The sequence below is a fragment of the Malaclemys terrapin genome, chromosome 2, assembly GCF_027887155.1.
Source record: "Malaclemys terrapin pileata isolate rMalTer1 chromosome 2, rMalTer1.hap1, whole genome shotgun sequence".
NCBI lineage: Eukaryota > Metazoa > Chordata > Testudines > Emydidae > Malaclemys > Malaclemys terrapin.
The window spans coordinates 132,905,093-132,927,922 of record NC_071506.1 but is presented as its reverse complement, the minus strand read 5'-3'; the positions used below and the strand labels follow the sequence as shown (position 1 = coordinate 132,927,922).

The 22,830-nt window shown below is 48.8% G+C and overlaps 1 protein-coding gene across 5 annotated transcripts in view; it reads left to right on the top strand.

The window, feature by feature from the left end:
• PEBP4 (phosphatidylethanolamine binding protein 4) overlaps nucleotides 1–22,459 on the top strand; it is a 224,314-nt gene extending 201,855 nt beyond the window's left edge. For all 5 annotated transcript variants that reach the window (XM_054017319.1, XM_054017322.1, XM_054017321.1 and 2 more), the window contains exon 7: nucleotides 20,719–22,459. In XM_054017319.1, coding sequence (XP_053873294.1) covers nucleotides 20,719–20,810 — 92 coding nt within the window. In that variant the 3' untranslated portion in view covers nucleotides 20,811–22,459. The remainder of the gene's footprint in view (nucleotides 1–20,718) is intronic.
• The last annotated feature ends 371 nt before the right edge of the window (nucleotides 22,460–22,830 follow it).

Sequence of the window (22,830 nt, the reverse complement as noted above, 5' to 3'; positions counted from 1 at the left end):
AAATACAGCCAGGACCATTATTATTATTTATTTGTATTGCCTCAGTGCCACAGAGCCCCCGTCCTGGACATTGTGCTAGGTACTGTGCAAACACAGGACAAAGCCAGTTCCTGCCCCAAAGAGCTTTACAATCTCAATACAAGACAAGAGACAACAAATGAAGACAGACAGCTAGATGGGGAGTACAAGGAAACAATGAGACGATATTGGTCAGCGTGAGAAGCAGAGGTCTCATCCAGCGGCCTAACCATTGTCACGTTTTTTGTAGAGGAGAGTTTTAAAGGGGGATTTGAAGGAGGTTGATGAGGTACCTTGGTGGATGTTTACGGAGAGAACAAAAGATAGCAGGGTGATGGACAGAAATCCACTGAACCAACAGTCAAAGGGGGGATACGGCATGCTCCGGAGGAGGAGGGCTCTCTGTGTGGGGCAGACAGCAGCCCTAATAATGTGTGCATCCTATGATACCGGTATGTTTCCCCATTCCCTCCACCCCACCCTGACCAGACTTGTTTGTCTTGTGCACCTGTTAGGGCTTCTCTTGTAGGCTATATGCGCTTTGGAGAAGGGCAGTGGAGTGGAGAAAGCCAATGTTGGAGCAGGGCTTTCCCCAAAGACTTGTGTTTATGGTATGTTTGTACAGCACCTCACACAATGGGGCCTGACCTGATGTTTCTGAAGTGAGACAGATCCCAGCAAGATCCTAGTTCTACCTCGGGAGGCCCAGCGTCATGCAGGTGCCTTCAAATGGGTCCCTAAAAGGAGCAGGGAAGGTGTACCTTTTGGGATGAGGCTCAAGGAGCCGCTGTTGAGAGCTGTAAAAAACCACCCAGCCGGCCAGTAGCGGAATCCAAGATGGGGAGAGGTCTCAAGGGCTGTGAAATGCTGACAAATCCTTGCTGGCACTTCCCCAAGCTCAAGCAGTTTCGTCAGCGACACCTCCAGGCTATTATGCTTATCAGGTGGCGAGATAAACATCAGGAATAATGAGATTTGGCAATGGAGTTGCACAAACAGCCCCGAAACATTGCTCATAAACTCCCTGCCCCACCAGGCCGGGCACGTCCTCCACATGGAGGGATGACCAGGGTCCCAAAGCAAACTGCTGCATCACGAACTTTTCAGAGGCAGGAGATTAAGAGACAGGCAGAGGGAAAGCTGCAGGGACGCCCTGCAAGGTGGCCTCACCCCTGGTGACATACGGGAAGCGCCGGCAACAAACAAAATCCACATGCAGAGCCAGAGCCACGTCTGGCTCAGAAAGTTCTGCAAAACAAGCACCTTGCGAACAATGAGAAAATAGGGGTCAGGTGCATCTAGCAAATGATACTGTGCTTCCCTGCCCTATCCATGCAATTAGTTTTGTTATTATTTATTATTTGTATTAGGCACCTAGGTGTCCCAGCCATGGACCAGGATGCACTAGGCGTTGTACAAACACAGAACAAAAAGATGGGTGCTGCCCCCAAAGAGTTTACATTGAGCATTGGCCTGCTAAACCCAGGGTTGTGAGTTCAATCCTTGAGGGGGCCACTTAGAGGTCTGGGGCAAAAATCTGTCAGGGACAGTACTTGGTCCTGCTGTGAAGGCAGGGGACTGGACTCGATGACCTTTCAAAGTCCCTTCCACTTCTATGAGATAGGTATATCTCCATATAATAATAATAATGTACATGGAATGAGCCTCTTCAGCCTCCTTGGGCCTTGGCTACAGGGGGGAAGTTTACAAATCCTCCCCACCAAATGATGGGGAGAGGGGCATAAAAGCACCTAGATCAATCAGATCAGTAATTCTCAACCCTTGTAATACTGTAATTCCCTAGTTTCAACACGGCCTATGAGCTCACAGAAGTTCTTGTTAACACGAAGGAGTGCATGAATGCACCTAGCATTCAGCACACAGTCTGTAGCTATACGTAGTTGCAACATTCTGATCCAGTGATCTCCTGTGCTTCAGGGGTGACTGGATCCAGTATTTTGGATCGGCCCTTAAAGACCCTGTAACCAGCTGCAAAGTTCAAACCTTGACCCAGTTCTGAATTTTCCCAGAATCTGAGAGCCAGATCTGTAAGTGGTGTAAATCATGGTAGCACTAATGAAGTCAGCAGGGCTACTCCAATGTACATCAGTCATGGATCTGACCTTTGTGAGATAATTAGACTCTGGTGAGGTTGCTTCAGGGCCATCTTTATCAGTGGTAAATGCTATTGGTGTTCCTCATAGTATGGAAGTCTTTAATTTTGAACATTATATCAGAGGGGTTTATAAAAATAACGTTTTATCATGTTTTCAATAGAAGCTGTTACAGCGAAGCCAGAACTACAAGCATATTAAATGTAGAATCCATTGCGGAAAAAATAAATTAATAGCATATAATTGACTAACTTATTTAACAAATGGCTATATTACACAATATCTCATATCCTGGATTAAGCTATAAAGCAGTAGGCAGGCACAGTAGTCTAAAAGAAAGCTAATTTATTAAAGCAAACAATTCAAAAATACCCAATTGAGTTTGCCCATATCTACCAGCATCTTAAATCCATCCCAGATACATACACTCCTGGACAACAGGTTGGCCAAGATATGAGTCTTTGCTTATAAACTCCCATGTTGTACCAGCAAGGAAGAATCCAGTTCACTCTGTAGGTATATTACAATGGATAGCTCTGATATGCTCATCTATCTATCTATCTATCTATCTATCTATCTATCTATCTATCTATCTATCTATCACCATAGATACCCATCTATTTATCTGTCTTATATCATATCTTACATGGCCCCATTCGCCTTAGTATATAAATCTATGGAACACCCCAATCCATCTGAATGAAGGTTACTCTGACATTTTGTTTCGATATATTAATATATCCAAAGTATTTTGGCTTAAACCATACTGGAAAACACACAGACATTTCTGTCACTAATAGAGATGGGCTCAGGTCACAAAATTGAGAACCAGATCTAGGGTTTTCAGCCCACCTCAGGGTTTTGGTGGGTTGGGAAGGTTCCTGTGTTGAGTTAAGGGCTTGCATGATCAGCTGTGAAATCTGGATTTGGACCAGGGCAGGTTTGGATGCAGGGTTTTTGTTCTGGATCATGCTAGACACTCCACACCCCAAACCTCTTCTAAAGGCTCGGAGTGGGAGTTATTTTGCATATCCCAGCCAGCATTGTCTGGAGGAGACAGAAGATGCACAGAATCTTTGCAAGTAGTTAAACATAATCATCCTCGATCCTCGCTAATTAACAAAGACGAAAGCTTGGGACCTGCCCAGCCCTAGAATGTTGTTCCGTGATTATGTGACAATTGATTTCTAATTATTCCATATGCAGATGATTTCTCTCCTTAATCCTGTCTCTTCCTAACTCCTCACACACTAGATCCAGCTATTAGCAAGATCCAGCTATTAGCAACATTCACTCATTTTCCCCTAGATGGATCAGGGAACTTTATCTGAGTCATTCATCTTGAAGATAATTGGCCACTTACTCTGTAAAGACACTTCATTTCAACAAGTATTTTGCAGAGCATGCTCCACTTTGTAACACATGCCGGGTTCTACCCTTCAATTACTCTGTAGTGTGAAGTATCAGAGGGGTAGCTGTGTTAGTCTGGATCTGTAAAAAACAACAGAGAGTTCTGTGGCACCTTTAAGACTAACAGATGTATTGGAGCATAAGCTTTTGTGGGTCTGACGAAGTGGGTATTCACCCACGAAAGCTTATGCTCCAATACATCTGTTAGTCTTAAAGGTGCCACAGGACTCTCTACTGTAGTGTGGACGCACTACAGCAGGGTGGATCATGTAATGTCATTTGGGGGCCAGCCGGAGGGGTAAGCAGTAGCAGTGACTTAGTCCTGGTGATGGGAAAAGTAGGTTGGGAGACCTAATCAAAGAGCTTTCTGCCACAGACAGCTGCTGATCAGATAAAAGGCTGCATGACTTCACTGGGAGTTGTAGGTTATTCCGCACCTCTGAAAATCAGGCTGTTTAAGTAGGTGACTAAGAATGGATTTAGGTGCCTAACTTTAGGCAGCCAAGTTTGAAAATTTTGGCTTCAGGGCATGTCTACACTCCAAAAAAAAAAAAAAACAAACCCACAGCAGTGAGTCTCAGAGCCTGGGTCAATTGACTCAGGCTTGTGCTGCGGGGCTAAATAGCAGCGTACGTGAAAACCCGGCAAGATGGGTGGGTCTCAGAGCCTGAGCTCCAGCTCACGCCAAACATCTACACTGCTATTTTTAGCCCCGTAGCACAAGCCCCGCGAACCTGAGTCAGTCAACCCAGGCTCTGAGTTTTTTTCCCCGCCTCTTCCCCCCCCCGCCCCCTCCCCCTGTGCAGACGTGCTTTTAATGACTTGTCCAGGAGGACAGAAGACTTCAACCTCTTAACTTGACATGAGGGAGTGAACCAGTAATAGAATCCAGGAGTCCTAGAACGCCCAGCCCTGTGTTTTATCCACTAGACAAGGCACCCGCTCTATAGCAGATGTCCCATGGGACACAGAAAGCGCTCTACCACTGAGGCGCTCACCATGTATGCAATAGTTAGAACATCACAATGTACCAAAATATCAGTGGCTAAATTCCGAGGATCTGTAACTCACATGTTTCAGATTACACTCCACTGGAACCTGATGCAAAATTTGTCACTCCCAGGTGCAAGATTTTTCACTTAAGCTACCTTTCATCCTGCTGTTGCATGGTCTGTCGTCTGAGGGCTGTTCGAATTGCTTGGGCTGTGTCCAAAAGACCTGTAATATATTAGTATATCTTGTCACTGGACTCTCTGATACATTAGCATCACGATTTGTCCAACAGCTGTGCCAGACTGTGTGCTGAAACTGTCACTGTAGAGGATCCGTTACTTAAATAGTTGGTAGAAGGTTATTTTTAACCTCTTTTCTACTGAATCACATACCTGGTGTGTCCAACAGCTGCTGCTGGATCTAACAAGCACCCCCAGGGGCCTGTCCATTTGAACCCCCATGGACAACTGTTAGTGGGGCATAAGTCCTAGATGCATCCAAACAAAGGGCCAGATTCTGTCATCACAGGGGTTTTACACCATTGACTTCAATGCACAGCATCAAACCCTCCGTTGTTTAATACTTTTTGCAAATCTTTTCCATCTCTTACACTGAAACCCAAAGGCAATAAGCAGAAAAATGCAAATATGTGTTCTATAGCATGTTAAAATTACATTAAAGCTCTGACGTCAGGTAACGGAAGCCAGAAAATGGAAATGGAAAGCTATTATCCAAGGCTCAGACCACCCCACTCTTCTTAAGAACTGCCGGGTAAGAGCCATGCCAGATCACCCATTGCTCTAATACTGAAGCCCAACAGGAGTTGTTAAGGTCAGCCTTAGCTCTCAGTTTTCCATCTAGTCTTGCTTTAAACCAGATCCTTCTTGTCATTTTAATATAGTATTTTTGTTGACTTAATAGAGCCCCATGTATCTATTGAATAAACATGAATTGCCAATATATTCCATCTGTTCATTGCTGTCAGAATTAGTAGAAGGATGGGATACCTAATCAAAGTGCCTTCTACTTGCAGACTGTTCATGATCGGATAGAAAGCTACATGCAGAGAACTGCTTTTAAGACTCGTCAGTAAGATGAAGCAGATTGGAATCCACACTTTCTTTCATCCAGTTATGGAAGAAACCATGTGCAAATAGTTTCTATGATACTAGTATTCAAGGGAAACTGACAAACATACTGTAGCAAACCCAAGGCCATCTAGGAGTTCAGTACTGTCACTCCTGCCATGTGCTTAGCCACTCGCAAGTTCAGGACAACAAAGGGGATAGAAGTCAGAGCCTCTTGCACCACAAGCAAACATCTCCTGCCACGTTAGTTAAATAAGACTCTCCATTAGTTGTTAGCAATATAGGATCTATGAAACACAGGGAAGCAGTTCTTGCTGCATCCAGTAGATGGCAATGGTACATTTATCTAATTATCAAAGATATTTCCAAGGCACCTACCATGCACTTAAATAGCAAAGTGATGAGCACCAGATAGCTAGATAGATAATCTGTTCAGACCAGTGGTTCTCAACCAGGGGTACCCCTGGAGCTATGCAGAAGTTCTCCTGAGGATACATCAACTCATCTAGATATTTGCTCAGTTTTACAACAGGCTACAGAAAAAGCACTAGCAAAATTAGTACAAACTAAAATTTCATACAGACACTGAGTTGTTTATACTGCTCTATATACCATACACTGAAATTTAAGTATAATATTTATATTCCAATTGATTTATTTTATAATTATATGGTAAAAATGAAAAAGTCAGCAATATTTCAGTAATAGTGTGGCTGGGACACTTTTGTATTTTTATGTCTGATTTTGTAAGCAAGTAGTTTTTAAGTGAGGTGAAACTTGTGGGTAAGCAAGACAAATCAGACTCCTGAAAGGGGTACAGTAGCCTGGAAAGTTTGAGAGTCACTGTCTTAGATTATAGGCTCTATGCAGCACAATCCATTAGAATACATATTTTAAATTCCTTATCCGTGTTACTAATAATCCCAGAGATCATTAATTTAGATACTATTTTATTGGTCCAACAAAGGGAAATACTTGAGCAGTACAGTCAGGAGAAGAAACGTCTCTCAGGTTGCAGCCAACACTAAGATGATAAAATAAAACATTGATTTTAGGCATAAACAGTTATTTGATTTTTCATCTGTTTGGAACATAAAAAGAGAAGCTAGCCATTGGCTTAAACAGCATGGCATGTGGATGAGCTCAGATTATTACAACTGAAGCACTTTAAAGCTCTAATGTATCTATTAACAGATTGTTTAGCTTTTGCAGTTCGGCTGATGGGAACAGTGAAACTAGGTTAGTCAGTTTCCCCTTCTGTTTCTATTAATTTTCACATCTCTGTGCACTAGCACAATACTGTTGGATCAGGGCTTCTGATTTAAATTCCCTCCTAAAATGGGTCCATTGAAAATGAATGTAAAAGATCATGAAAACATTTCTCTTCCCTTAGCCATTGATAAAACTTTCCCCTCCCACACACACAGCCACCTTGCATTTTGAGCATAAAATAAGCAGGCAGTGCCCTTTCAATAAAACAGAGGCCTGACATCTTAATGGCAAGCCATTTGCTCCACATAGACTCAGAGGGGCTCAGACCTCCAGAAGAGGGCACTAAACTGCGACCTATGTATGTTTTTTCCTCCTTGTTCAAATCAATGGAAAATAGAAAGGAACAAAATTAAAATAGCAAAAGATAAAAGTAAAATAACTCGTATTTTTTTTCCTCCATGAATGGGCAGTTAGAGAAGTTTACGGTTATACATAAGAATAGCAGTTATTGGTCAGAAGACAGATGCCAAGATAGCTGACTGAGAAGTAGTCTAGATATATTCTCCAGTATGCGGGTAGGTAAGTAAATGGATCTGTCAGTCATGTGCCTGGCAACCCTTACTAATGATCATTTGCATAAACATAGCACCATTCACTCAGAGATCAGAAAGCTCTTTACAAGGAGAAATTAAGTCTTGCAGCACAGTATCATGATCGCCATTTCTCAGGTGGGGAAATTGAGGCACAGACAGAGTTAGGTGACTTGCCCAAGGTCACCCAGCAAGTCGGTGGTTGAGCTGGAGATAGACCCCAGAAGTCCTTTCAGTTTGTCCCTGGTCCCCCCATTAAACTCCAAAATCTGCCTGATGCCACAGACAGGTTGGTCTGCTCCCTGAAACTCTCATGACTGCCATCTCCTGGTGAGGCAACTGACCAGGTCCCTTTGAGCTGCTGCCTTGCCATCAAAATCCCATGCATGAAGAGAGCATCCATCTCACATGCTGCCGCAGGCTGGAGAGTAGTTGTGACAGACAAGTCACTCCACTCCCTGTCCCAACATGAAAGTTATCCTGGGTCATTTAAATGCCTGGGCATGACTCCACAGATACAGGCTCACATGCTGTATGGACCCAACCCTCCTAAACAAATATAGCCACCATGTGGAAGTCTTCTCACAGCTTTAAAAATCCCAGCTTGGGGCCTCACACAGGCTTCCATGTGCCAAATCTTGAGGAAGTGTAAAGCGGTGTAGCTTTGGCTCCAGTGAAGCTATGCCATAGTACACTAGCTGAGGGATGCAGCCCCATGTTTCTTACTGAAGATGGAAATACTGGGAGTACACAGTCTAGGAGGTACGTCAGGAATGTTGCTATGCAAAAGCCTTTCTCTCTCACTGGAAGCTCTCTCCAGCTTCACCCTGAGCTGAAAGGGTTACATCTATTTCATTTTCACTGATTAAAGATAATCTTTTGTGGTCTGTAGAATGTCAAACACACTCACCTAATCCACAACTTGGTCTAGCTTTGAACTGTTTGTTTAATATCTGATGCACGAATAGAGGGAAACTCCCTCTTTGCACTGGGGAATTTAGTGATCCAGTGAAACCAGTAAGCTGACAAGTAAACTCAGCCCCGGGACCGTGTTGCTAAAACCAGCGTATGACTTCGAGGGCATCTGGCGCTGCTGCTTTCACTCTGTGTCATGATCACAACTCACCCAGGCATCTCCTTCAAAATGGCGGTTGGCACAGAAGGCCAGAAGCACAAGAGTCCAATTGCTGGGCTTATCGTACATTTGCGTGTAGGCATGTATGTATACACTAGGACCGCCCTTATTCACATAGATAACTGGCAGGCTAGATGGAGCTGGATTGAGAGCCTGAATCTGGATTCAAATATCCTCCAGTTTCTGATGTGTTTGGCCCTGGAGCTGTAGTTCAGGCCCCACGCTAGAGCAACTTGCAGGTTAACAAGTGAGGTTGATGTTGAGTCTTTCATTCTACCACCACCTGGGGCACTAGCAAGGAGCTCACAGATCATTTAGTCACAGAGTCTAAAAAATGACCTGAGAGCTCCTTGTATCTGCTATTACATTCTACTGAGCAATGGGGGAGGGATAGCTCAGTGGTTTGAGCATTTGTCTGCTAAACCCAGGGTTGTGAGCTCAATCCTTGAGGGGACCATTTAGGGAGCTGGGGCAAAAATCTGTCTGGGAATTGGTCCTGCTTTGAGCAGGGGATTGGACTAGATGACCTCCTGAGGTCCCTTCCAAACCTGATATTCTATGAATGGGGTAAAACCCTGGAGTTGAGTGGGTTTTATGGATTAGCAAACTGAGAATTTGTAAGCTCCTACTGTGCTTTGTAAAATAAGGGAGAAGCCCACAGCTGCCAAAACTACTGCAGTTAACAAAGGGACAAAAGTCTGAGCCCTTTACTCAGCGGTTATTCAACCCTTACTCTTTAGGCCATACCTAAATATAGTACGTTTGTACAGTGTGGCCCCTCTGTGGCTGGTCCACAGATGAGAGCTGCCTGCTACTGTTCCCAGGGCATGAGGGGTTTAGCTCAAGTGGCAAGAGCTGGTGCTTTCCGTCCTGGGTTCAAATCCCATTAACAGTCGGGTGGGTATGTAAGATATGAATAAAAAGGAGAGGTTCCTCCACCGTGTATGAGAAAGGGGGTGCTGCATTTCAACCTGTGAGTTTTCTCTGGATTATTTAATGGCTGGTGTGTGAGTTGTAAAGGGGCAACCCACCTGTTCTAATTCTGTGTGTTAGGGATGGGGTATAATATTCTCTCTGATCACAGAGGGCATGTATCACAGCAGTGTGATCACTCAGGATTGCAGTGATTGTCTGTGATGGGCCCTGTTTGCACTGGGAAGCCGTGTGAGGTTCTTACTGGAGGGGATATGTCTGGAGTGCTTTGTGTTCGTCACATGTAATGTGAGTTGACATGATCAGCAGCTGAGAGGGAAGTAAAGGGAAAATCTGGATTATTATACACCAGTTTGCTCGGTGGTGGGTGGATGGACACAGCCCCTTTGCTCTCTGTTTGGTGTGTTCCATGGCTGAATTGTAGGACACAATGCTAGAAAGTGGTGAGTGGAAATAAGGTGTAAATTTTTAATGGTGAGAGCAATTAACCATTGGAACAATTTACCCGGGGTCGTGGTGGATTCTCCATCACTGACCATTTTTAAATCAAGACTGGATGCTCTTCTAAAGAATCTGCTCTAGGAATTGTTTGGGGCAGGTCTCTGGCCTGTTATAAGGCAAGTCAGACTAGATGATCACAATGGACCCTTCTGGCCTTGGAATCTGGGAGTGCCATTAACATCCACGGAAGCTGAGGGTGTTCGACACCTTGTAGGATCAGCTCCTTGATTTTCTCAAAACCACATACTTCTTCTTCCTCGTCAGGCCTTTTATTCACACAGACCTCTAGGTCTGATCATTGCACTTACTCTGTTAGGGATGAATCATGCCAGGTGCTGCATGCCCTCGACTCCTGTGGTCGGGGTGTTGAGGGTGCTTTTAGTAGCAGGCATTCGGCACTCTGCCTAACCAGTTCCTTAGTGACAGTATTATGGGAGATGCTCTGCTTTGCGGCCTTCCCCCCCAGTTTACTCAGGGGTAAGGAAGCTTGGGAGGGTAGTTATTCCAGGGATTATCAGTGTTTCCTGAACTAGGAGGAATTCTTAGGCAGCCGTGTCCCTTATTGGTGAGTGTGTGTGTCCGTTGTGAGTGGGATTTTCACAAGCACACCGTGCAGTCACTGCTAAAACTCCCATTGTCCTCACCTGAGCAGGGTTGGGCCAGCACTGAGCAACTGGGCAAACACCCCAGCATATGGAGAGTTCTTCTGAAGTGGGCTCTGCAGCTGCCCTCTGCCAGACATGACTCCTCTCTACTTCTTACTGGGCAGCACAAACAGATTCCCACTAGCGCCCGTGTGAAAAAATTCTGATTTTCACAAGTGTTCACCACGCTATCCCTTGGAGGAATTGCCCCAGAGGGGAACGTTGCAGAGAAACAGCAGATGTGAGTACCCAGAAGGGCAGCTTTCCCCCACGGCGCCCAGCGAACTGTCTCAGGCATGCTGTCAAAGCGCCATGTTTTTTGGGGGATATTTCTTTCGCCCAGTGCTAGATTCATATCGCGGCTGTGCCAGTGACTCACAAGACAACATTGTGCAAGGCATTCCTTGGGGCTCGGTTCCACCCACCTGGAAAATCGGGTAGAACCAGGACCTGGATAAGAAGCAGAGGCTGCATCCCAGCCAGGCCACTCTGGGATAAATAACTCAGCCACAGCATCTGCATGGGAGCACAACCTCCTGGGGGTTAAAATTCCACAGGGGGACCCCGAGCTTTTGGTCTCCTGGCAAAGCCTCAGTGAGAGAATAAAGACATTAAGGAGCTAGGCAAGTATAAAAGCTGCTTAATAACACTAATAATCATCATCTTAACTCTCGTGGGGCTGGGGCACCACGTGGCAGAGCTATGGTAGTGACCCACCTCCGCCTAAGGCCCTGTCTACATGGCAGTCCAGACAGCATGAGTCTGAACCATGTCTAAACAGGGTGCTCTCTAGCAGAGCGCTGCTGATGCTGGGCCCAGCCCAGACCCGCTGAAGTCAATCAGAGTCTTTCGATTGACTTTGGATCTGGCCCCTCTGCAGGACAGATGGAAAAGAATCACATTACAAGCTGCTGTCTCAACCTGTTCCCTAGACCCTGTTCTGGCAAACACAGTTAGAGTGACAGCAGCCATGGCCTCCCCTATTACTGGCTGGAGCTGTAAACGGGAAGCTGCCCTGATTTTACTGAATGACCCGAGGGTTCCCCTGGGCAGCAAGCGAGGAGACCTAGTTCGTGTCTGGCAAGCAGCTTCTTGCCCGAACTGCCGAGCCCTCAAGAAGCTGGGCCACCTCTGGACATGTTTCTAGGGTATAGTAGGAATAGTTTTATGGTTAAAGTACAGGACAGGGGGTGTCCAGAGCTCTGAGTCCTACTCCTGACTCTGCTTCCAATACTTTCTGAGACCTTGGGTGAGTCATTTAACCTCTCTGCTTCAGTTTCCTGTCTGTAAAATGGAAATAATGCCTACCGGGAAGAGGTGTTTTGAAGCCAAGTAATGAGCACTTTGAGCTCCTGGAATGGGAGGTGCTGTAAAAGCAGAGTGTCAGAAGGAAGTCCAGGAGCTTGCCCAGAACCCCAGACAGTGCAGAGAGCTGCAGTGAGACATCAAGAGCAGGAGACAGCACTGGTTTTGCAGCAGTTGCAGACCACTCCTCTACGTACCTCTTAGAAAGAGCTCAGCAACTCTAGTTCCATAAAAGCCCACAAACTGCAGCTGCGGTCCCTAAATCTTACGGAGCCAGCCCCAATTCCTCCAAGCCTCCAGATTCAGTCCTCACAATAGTCCCAATCCCATCCCTCCAGCCGAAGGACAGCAGCCGCAGCAAAAGGAGAAGGAACAAAAATCCCTACAAGCCAGCTCCTTCAAAGAGCTGAGCAGGAAGAAGTGGAGTTTCTCAATACCCTTCCAAAGTTTGGGCCAAACTTCTCAACTAACTTCCCAGTCGGAATTGCCACTCGGCAGATATTCCCTGCAAGTAATTGAACTGGTGCTGCAAATCCAGCACTTTTCAGCGGCATTATCCAAAGTGTAGAAGTCTCTGGGTGTTATTTAATGGTAAAAAGGACTCCCGCCTACCTCTGCTGGGACATCATTAATCTTTGCAGAAAAGCATCAGGTCTCCTATCACTGAGAACATCCCCGGTGATGAGGCAGATAAATTACAGAACGTAAACTGCCCTCTGAGCTCTGCTGATATCAGGAGGGAGTTTGAGTCCCACTTCCTGCAATGGTGCCAGCGCTGTGCACGTGAGACCTTCCATCAATGGCTGGAGAGAACTCACCTCCAGACCCTACGATCCAGGATTCGTAGTGACTGGTTCCCCCCTCAACTTAAACCAGGTACATCGCTGACTTCAGCAGAGTCAGTCCAGATTTACACCAGGGTTCAGTGAGAACAGAAACAGGCACATTCAGATTTTCAGGAGGCCAGTCAGCCTGCGGGCTGCTTGGTCCTTAAGAGCACGTGGGAGACCTTATGTTCTGGTGGCAGCACGAGTCGGGAGCAAATAGAAACTTGCTCTGCTCACTAGCTCCCCTAGTGGCCAGTGATGGAGCAGGAACGGGATGTGGGGGGAGTGTTGCTATGAAAGTTCATTTTAAATAACCCAGTCCCGTGAGAGAGAGCACTGTCTAGCAGTTAGTCAGTGAAGCAGGCATCTGGCCCAGAAGCCCCAATTCCCAGTTCTGCCAGTGTGAGCACGGGCAAGTTGCTTCCGCTCCTTCATGCCTCAGTTTCTCCATCTGTACAACGGGGATAATGGGCCTGTTGTGAGAGGGAGTGTTTGTGGAGTGTTCTCAGCTCCTCGGACTGCAGCAAGCACTTAGATAAGGGCGAAACCCTATGATATAATCCTCCAGGAAATGAGCTTGAAAATGGACCAAAGGAAGCATGAAACCTCTTACTGTTCTGGAGAGGAGGGGGTCATGGCCCTTCTGACCCTCCCCACCCCCGATCTCAAGCCGTTCTCTCTCCTACCCCTGGCTGTTAATCAAGAGCTCTGGTGAATCACCAGCACCAAGCATTAGTGAATCAATTAGGCCATTCGGTGTCAGAGCAACAGAGTGGTTCAGGGACTGTCAAATATTTGCAGAGAGAAATCACTCTGCCTGCTGGGGGGTGGAGGAATGAGGCGGTTTCACTGGGCTCCCGCTATAATATAATGTCTTCAGCTTAGCCAGCCAGCGTGGGGGTTAGCGGGGCAAGGGAGGGGCTGTTTTACTCTAGCTGCAGATAGTCTTGCTAGGCTCAAATATTTAAAAAAAAAACCAAACCAAACCAAACCCCCTAAAAATCATCCTGGAAAGTCCAGTTCTGGACACTCAAGGGCTAGGGGTCACCTCAGGCATGGCAGGAAACTTGGCACCTGGGGTTAGGGGGTGGGGGTGGGGCTGGAGGGGCACATCTTAGGCACTTGTGGCTAGGGGGTGTCTCAGGCAAGCAGGGTTGGAGGGGCATCTTGGCCTTCTGAGGCTGGTGCTGTCTCGAGCACCCAGAGCTGTGGTCATCCCAGGCACTGTGGGGGGTGTGGGGGTGTGGGTAGCAGGGCTCAGGGAAATCCCGGGTTTGATTTCTGGTCTCAAAGCTATGATGTCAGCCTGTGAGAGCCATTTGCAGACTCACCCGAGCACACCTCTGCTTCCTGACCACTGAGATCTGTTGCCCATCAGGCAGTATGTGGTCGCAGAGCTGTTTCTCCGGACTTTTAGCCACCCAGCTCATTGCTGGGCAAGGTGGGATATACACGGTGCTTTCCCCGAGGACAACATGAGCCTCACCAAGGGACAGACCAATGTGGTCACAGGTAGGAAAGTAGGTCAGGAAAAACCCCTCTTCCTGCAATGCGCAGTGTGTGTCTGGGGCATGTGCCCACTGTGCTGTAATGTCCCTGTGCCTTTCTCTCGCTCCTTTCATTCAAGGCTCTAAGGGATTTATAAACATTAATTAAAGGTTCCCAACATCCTTAGGAAATGGGGAAGTATCTGAGTCTCAAGCTACCACTGAATAAAATGGGGATCAGACGGACGTACCTTCAGGACTTAAAGTGGTCTGACAAAAGTGGAGGGTAAGACAGCTTTGGTAAGACAGTGCTTCAAGTGCCACCCTTCAGCAAGCCAGCTCAAATAAAAATAAATTGTTTCCAGGTCCCTAACAGCCCTCCTCACACGCACACTTTAAACACTGTCTACCTCTTGGGTTTGCAAAGCACTTTCAAGTCCTCCCATGAAAGGCACTAGAGAAAGGCAAAGTATCATTATTATGTGCATTATTAGTGGTATTACAGTGATGCCTAGAGACTGCAGCTGAGATCAGGCCACCACTGTGCCAGGCTCTGTACAAACACATAGCAAGAGGCAGTCCCTGCTGAAGAGCTCACAGTCTAAATAGACAAGACAAAAGCAGGAGAAAGAAGAGAATCATTACCCCCACTTTACTTCTCAAGGAAATGAGGCCAGAGAGATTAACTGTTGTGCTCAAGGTCACAGTACCGGATGCTCCAATGTAGTGGATAGTTATGGAATAACCTACCTATAGAAGAAGTTTCTTCTGAACCCCCATCAGTTAGAGTTTGGTTTAAGCCCGGATGCAGGAGGGCTTTTATCCCTTTTTAAATGTTTTATTTAACAAGGGATGTTCTCAGCATGCAGATAAACATCTGATCCTGGTTTGAACCCCACTAAGCTCCTATCCTCACTGAGATCTAGTAGCAGAGGGTTCCACAGGGATGCACTGTATCATAAAAGGATTTCCTGTTATCAGTTTTCAATTGGTTATATTACAGTGTCATTGAAAGTCCCTTTGCTATAGTATTATGAGGAATGATAGATAGGAGCCCTGATTTACCTTCTCTACACCACTTATTACCTAGATTGCAAACTTGCAGCAGCAGGCACCACCTTTTTGTTCTGTGTTTGTACAATGCCTAGCACAAGGGGGTCCTGGTCTGTGACTGGGGCTCCTCGGTGTTATCTCAGTACAAATAATTAATGGTCATAATAATATTTTGTTTGCCTCGATGATGATGACGTATCATTTGTACTGCAGGGGTGCCTAGAGGCCAGGCCTGCCATTGTGCTTGGTGCGGTACAAATGTATCACAGAGACAGTCCCTGCTCTGAAGAGCTTTCATGTCTCTTATCATTTCTCTCCTCTCAAAACTAAACAGTGCCAGACTTTGCAATCTTTCTTCAGACAGAAGTGGAGAGGGCAGGAACCAACAGTGTTTTAGAGCCTGAGGCCTGCCATGTCAGACAGGAGGTGATTTTTTTACCAACATAGTTATAGTAGTACAAGCCCTCGTGTAGATGCAGTTACACTGCTATAAAGGTACCTTATACCAGTATAGCTTCTTCCCCTTCCCATACGGGAAAAACTATTCTGGGATATAGCACCTGTATCCGGATGTAACTGTGTACAGGCTAGGCTGGGCTGCTTTAACGATGCTGGTGTAGTTAAAGCAGTACAACTTTCTAGTGTAGACGAGGCCTGAACTCCCCTGTGCTCCCTGGAGAGGGTCCCTGTGAGTCAGGAGCAAGGCAGATTGGTGGGAGAAGCTGGTGCTGACACTGACTGTGGGTAAACAGTCTCCATGCCCTTCAATCCATCCCGCGCTACCCTCCCATGCACATACAGATAAAAGGAAAGCAAGGCCAATGGGGATCTCGGCTGCAGCGCATGGGGTATGCCAGCATGCAGCACACCTTGTTCTCAGACTCACAGCCAGCTTCTTCTCCACGGCACGTACTGACGTGCAAGGCTGCTAGGCCTCTGCAACAAGCCAAACACAGAATCAGTTCCCATTTACACACAGGCTTGCTTCACACTGAGAGAACGCCCCGTTGGGGGGCAGCACAGGGAAAGGTGACTGAACTAGCACTGCACGCAGTGTGTGCCTCCACGCCCCATCAAGGCAGTGACCCATACGTTCCATGATCAACACTTCCTCAAGGCTAACCTAAATCTGACAGTCTCATGGAAAAAGGAAGGCTCTGACAGTAGAACAGGGGCTTTTTTGCTCTTGCCCAGCTGCAGAACCACAAAGCACTCAACTGCACGGTCCCTTCTCTAAGGCACTGACTCAACTCGAGTCAGTGGCCTTGTGTGAGTCCTCCTACCGCTTGTGGCAGGAAAGGGGAGGGGCCTGAGTCAGGATGCAGCCCCCACTGCTCACTCGCTCTGGGCTGGAGCCATTGTCTGTGAGGCATAGGATGAAGCAACACCACTTAGCTCAGCTGTTTTGCAAAAGCACCAGGGACGGTTGGCGTGAGATTTGAATTCAGCAAAGTGATGCCATCCTAACCCAGCATTAGAGAGGTGCACAAGGGGATCGGGGCTCCTAATAGGCAGCAGGCTTCAGCTGAACCAAGGCCCAGCTTTATCTCGGTTTGTTGCAGTGGTATTTTCTCATTGCTTTAATTCAGAGTACCCCAGTACCAAGGTCAGAGGTTGCCATGTCAGGTACCCACATGCAGTGTGACACAGCCGGCTTATACATTTTTGGCCTGTCATCAGCAGAGGCATCATGTTGTAGAGCAGGGTGAGGACAGTCCGTCGTTGTGGGGTGGATTCTGATCCCCTCATTCATACTGAATAGCCCTTCACTCCTCCAGCAGCCCCACTGACTGCAGGCTGGTGGAGCCAGCCTCTGTTCAGCATGAGTGAGGGGAGGGGAAGCTCTGGCTGTGATGAGACGAGACCAGGAATACTGTGTCCTTGCGCAGGCACCAAAGGAGGAGACCAACGAGCGAGAGGGGGTGCAAAGGTGAACCAGGAAATGGATAAAGGGACTAAGGAATTGAGTTGTGAGAAAGGATTAAGAGAGCGAAGGGCCAGATCACAAGCCCCGCTCCACTGGTGCCACTCTGAGGTAACTCTGCAGTGGAGTTGCTTCAGGCTGGATCGTGCCTTACAGGAAGTTCCCTGGAGAGAGGGTGGGTATTCTCTGCTGTAAATGGGAATGGGCTACGTTGGCAAGGGAATGAGGGTTAGTCTATACTCTACAAGTTTCACTGGCATAATTCCATCCCTTAGGAGTGGGCTATTTTTACCAACCTAGTTATGCCAGTAAAGGCCCTACTACTAATGCAGTGACACTGGTATAAGGTGCTGTATACTGTAGAGTGAGCTTTGCTTTGCCAAACTGGATTAAGCTACACTCGCATAAGCACTTTTATACCAGTAAAACTGTGCCCACACTAGGGGGGTTTGCCACTTTAACAGTAGTTACACAAGACCTAAGGTACTTGACCACCCCCACGTGAGGTAGGGCACTGCTATTGTCCCCATTGTGCAGATGGAAAACTGAGCACAGAGAAGTTAAGTGACTTGTCCAGAGTCATAGAGAGAATCTGTGGCAGAGCCAGGACTCAAACCCAGGTTGCTAGAGTTACAGGCTAGTGACCATTCTTCCTCCCCACAAGTCTGCCTTTGCGGAGCACTTCTCAGACAAGGGTGCTCCCCTAAGGGCAGGGGACCTTGCCAGCCCTTGTTACACTCCTCAGAGTTCAGGGCACCTAGGCACATCCCAAAGATGGGGACATCTGGCCTCCCTGTTTTGTCATTTGCGTCAATGAGAGCAGTGTACCCGCTGGCCGAGCAAGGTGCCACTTTCTCCCCTGCCTCATGCTAATGCCTGGCTTTGGCCTAGGAGACGCTCCCCCTGCTGAGATCCCTGCCCAGCTCTCAGGCCCAGGGGGACGGGAAAGGCCGTGTAACACGTCACACCCTGTTTAATACACCTCCCAGCCTCTGAGTGCAGCTATAACATAGGTCATACAGGAGAGTCGGAGGGAACATGACTCCATCCCATTTTGGAACCTACAGGGATGAATCTTTGCCCACTACAGGAGAAATCACAATGGGACCTGTATGTGTTCGGTGCCTCCTGGGATGAACAGACAGCAAGTGTGAAAAATTGGGATGAGGGTGGGGGGTAATAGGAGCCTATATAAGAAAAAGACCCCAAAATCGGGACTGTCCCTATACAATCAGGACATCTGATCACCCTAGTGCCTCCTCCCCGTACAGGAGTCTCCAGCAAGAGATAGGGAAATCCCTGCCACCTCCGCACTGCCCCCCATCCCCCTGGCCAGGGAGAAGGGCATCCCTGCCACCCCCACCCAAGGGAAAAACACACTCAGCACTCAGTCAGGACAGGGGTGTCCCGCCGCCCCCGGGCATGGAAGGAATGCCCTCTCCCCACCCCCAGGCAGGGTGCTGTCAGTTCCTCAGTGTACATACCGGTCAGTGTCGCTTCCGCAAGCTGCTGGTCACAGCCCTGCTGGGGCTGCATGCGGTTTCACTTCTTGGTTCTGAGGAAAATCACTCCCGTCCTGGTTCCTGTGTGAGCAGGATCATTTCCTCTGGCCAGCCGCGTTGACCTCTGATCCCGGCTTATGGGGACAGGAGTCACATTGCCTGCATTGGCCCCTGCTTGGCCCAGCCCGGGGCACTATGGGAGAGTGGCTTAGATTTTCCCAGAATGCACTGGGCAACTGGGCAGGTGCAGGCAGTGCATCACACTGGTCACGTGGCTGCACCGGGATGCTGAAAGCGCTGAACCCTGTAACTTTGTTATAGCTTCACCTCCCCTGGGTCTATCTGGCAGAGATGGGATCCAAGCATATCTGTGGTGGGGAGATCAGAAAGGAGGGACCAAGAAGCTCTCAAAATACCCCAGAGGCTTTGCAGCCAAGACGCACAGTGTGCTGCGGGGGTTAATGGCACTGCCTGCTTAATGCAGCCCCCAGTCTCATTCAAGGGAATGGGGCCTGGGAAGCTCCCTCGTTCTCCCCCACAGGCTGCATCTCGGCTCAGTGGCTGGGGATTTCCACAGCATCTCGGGGTGGGCTTGTAGGAAGCCGTGGGAAGGTCTGCTCCAAAGGTCATCAGGAAGCAGAAGGGGGCGGAGGAGGAGGAAGATGAAAGGAACAAACAGCATTTACAACAAACAAAACCCAAGGGTGACTGTAGCAGCCCGGAAAAATGCGCGAGAGCATCAGACCTCTTCCAGCACAGGTTTGGAACAGGGCTCAGGGAAGCTTTGGGGTCACCTAAGCATGCTGGCATGTGCCACGGTCCAGCAGAGGCTGGGTCTCACTGGCAGTGTCTCTCTCTCTCTGGCTCTGCCTCTCTCCTGGCAGGATGTGGTCTGTATCATGCAGGTCAGAAAAATAAACAGCAAATCTCTGTGCAGCACGTTAGAACAAGCCTACTCCCCAGCCCTGTCCTGGAGCTGCGCAGCTGGCACAGAGGAGAATCACACCTGCTCTCTGCAGGCTGGCCTGCCCCATGTGGTGCTTGCAGCAGCTGACGCAGACATGGAATGCTTGTCAAATGCGTTGAGCAAGATCCTCAGCTGGTGTAAACGGGCACCACTCCATTGAAGTCCATGCTGAGGAGCTGTCTCTTTATGCCCAGGAGCTTTCCACAGTCTGTTACCCTAGCTGCGCATGAGGCTTGTCACCACTCAGCCCACACTGGTTCAGCGTGAATCCTCACCATGCTAGTGTAGACTAGAAACGCAGGAGGTGCGGTTCCTCCTCCCAGCACAATCCCACAGGGCTCCAGCCCACCTTTCAGTGAGCAGTCTGGACGACGGTCCCTTACACACTCTATCCCGTGGGGCAGCTGTCTGGAAAGTCCCTTACCTTCATGCTCAGCGCCGGTCATTGTAGCAAGCATTCCGCCTGTGAGATCAATGTGTGCCTGTGCAAACTACCACTCAAAGGAGATGAAACAGAAAGGACAAATTTGAGGAGAGCTAGAGGCTAAGAAGGGACTGGGCCTCTCTCCCCTAGAGCCTACCTCTCCAGGTCAGGGCTGGAGCAGCTGGAATTTGCACTGGTAGGGCAGGCTCCCTGTGCCAGGCCCATTCCAGGGTTGAACAGCAACCGTTGGTATCCAGGATGGCGGTCCAGTGGGAAACTCCTTAGTGGAGAGGAGGAAGAAAGGGGACAAGTGGAAATGCCGGCAGACAGAATAGTGACCAACTCAGGAGCTGCTTTGAGGCTTTCAGTGGGTGGCCCCAACAGCCAAGTGAGAATCTGTTGGCTCAGAGGGCCAGTTCTGCCCTTGGTTGATTGCCCTGGGGCTCCAGATGGCAGGCCGCAGTGCTGAGTGTATGCCCAGCCCCATTACAAGCATGAACATCTCTCTCTTTCTGGTGCATGTAGTTGAAGCTGCTGGTCAGAACAGCCCTCAGAGCTTGACTTTTGCTCACCTTTTTGGTCTCTTTCCAGGTTCCTGGCCAATGGAGCGTTTCGTTGAGCAGTTTCGGCTTGGATCCCCCGTGGCTTCGACCCAGTTCCTCACTCAACATCACAGTGACTAGAGGCAGCGTCGCTGTCTGAGGCCAGCCCCAGAACTTCCCCTCAGACAAGCATCGCTCCTCTTGGCTTTGCATTTCCCCGTCGGATCGCGAGGCTCTGCAAATGTCGCACTCAGCCTCTGCCCTCTAGAAAGTGAATTGCTACAAATGCTTATACCCATTCCGTTATTTCCTCGTCTGCTTCCATTCAGTACCTTGGTCACTGCTGGGGCCAGCCCGGCGCCATCCACTGGAGCAAGTCATAGTTCCACCAGTCTGCACAGTGCTCAGCTTTTGACCCCGGTCAACGCCACCATAGAGAATCAGCCCCCCACACACACCCTTTCACCTGCCTGCACTGCAGCTAGAGCCCTGCTGGTTTTTCCAGCCCCCCTGCAGAGGTGACATGTGGTATTTTGCACTTCCGGAAGCTGTCTTGGAGCCTGATTTATCCCTCCAGTGATGCAGGTGGCAGCACAGGGCCGTGAGGAAGCAGCTTTTGCCTTCCCTATTCAGGGGCTGCAGGGGCCAGGGCAACCTTGGGCTCGAGGGTATTGCCTGGGGAGTGATGCCTGCCCTCTGGCCCCTTTGCACCAGCCTTGCCTTCAACATGCTAAGACTGTCCTCACCCATGTAGCTAGAAACCCACCCCAAAAATCCAGCTGGGATTTTCTCAGCTAGGGTGTGTCCCTCTGGTTTCAGCCTGGTGTAAAGTTCCACCACTGGCTCGCACAGCAGCAGCCGCCATAGCCGCCATTCTAGCAGTGACACAGGTATGAGGGGGAGATGCTGAGTCTCTTGAAGAGACCAATGGCCTCCAGTCTGGTCCCGGATGGCGGTGAGCAGAGAGAGGGTCATCCGCTTGGAGAACCAGATTCTGATCTCACTTGCAGCCATCTAAGGAGTGGACCCAGTCAAACCAATGGAATTACACCAGTGTTTGTGAGAGCAGAATCAAGCACGGCTCCCTAGGGCAGCCCAGAGGATTCAGGGGGCCTGGGGCAAAGCGGGGGAGCTGCGGCGCTTGTACTCACCCAGCGGTGGTCCGGGTCTTCGGCGGCATTTCGGCGGCGGGGGCCCTTCAGTTGCTCTACGTCTTCGGCAACACTGAAGGGCCCCCTGCCGCCGAAGACCCGGACCGCCGCCGGGCCAGGGCTCACGGGGCCCCTGCGGGGCCTGGGGCAAATTGCCCCACTTGGCCCCCCCCCTCTGGGCAGCCCTGCAGGCCTCCCCTCCGTCCCCCCCATAGCAGGAGCCTTTCCAATGGCTGTACTGAAGACAGGCCTTCGCAGTGACCATCCAGATTTAACCCTTCCTCGAGTCCCATGCTCCGTGGTCACCTCCCACTTCCCCAAGCAAGCATCGTGAACTCGGCACAGCTGTGTACCAGATGTTGTGTCTAGTACTGAAGTGACAAAGAAATGGTCAGAGCTGGGTCCCCCTGGCTTTGTCACTGACAGGCTCCAAGCTGTGTGGTTTGGGAATCCCACTGGGACATAGTAGCCGAATCCTGCCCTCCAACTCATTTCTTCCTTTCTGGCCTAAACTCAGTGTAGCATTTCCTGCCTCTGTGTGTGGGAGTGGGGTTTTCATTTGGTTTGGTTTTGTCTGTGCTTTTTTTTCTTTAATACCTGTTCCTTATTGCAGCAATCAGAATAAAATGTGCCATTGAACATGGTTTGCGTTAACATTTACCCTGTGGGGTCTCTTTCCCACAGGATCCGCCTGTGCATTTCTAAAGCAGCCAGCACTCCAGTATTTAGGCACCAACATAGGCTCAGCACTCAGTTGTGTCGGAGGGAGTGTGGTCTAGTGGTTGGAGCTGCAGGTAGGAATTGGCTGTCCTAGGTTCTATTCCTAGCTCCAAGAGGGAGCATGAGGTAGTGATTAGAGCTGGAGATAGGAATCAGGACTCTTGGGTTCTACTCCCTTCTCCACCACTGACTCACGCTCCGCATGACTCTGTTTGCCTCTCTGCACCTCAGTGTCCCCATCTGAAAAAATTAAGGCTAGTGATGCTGACCTACCACCGAAGGAGGTCACG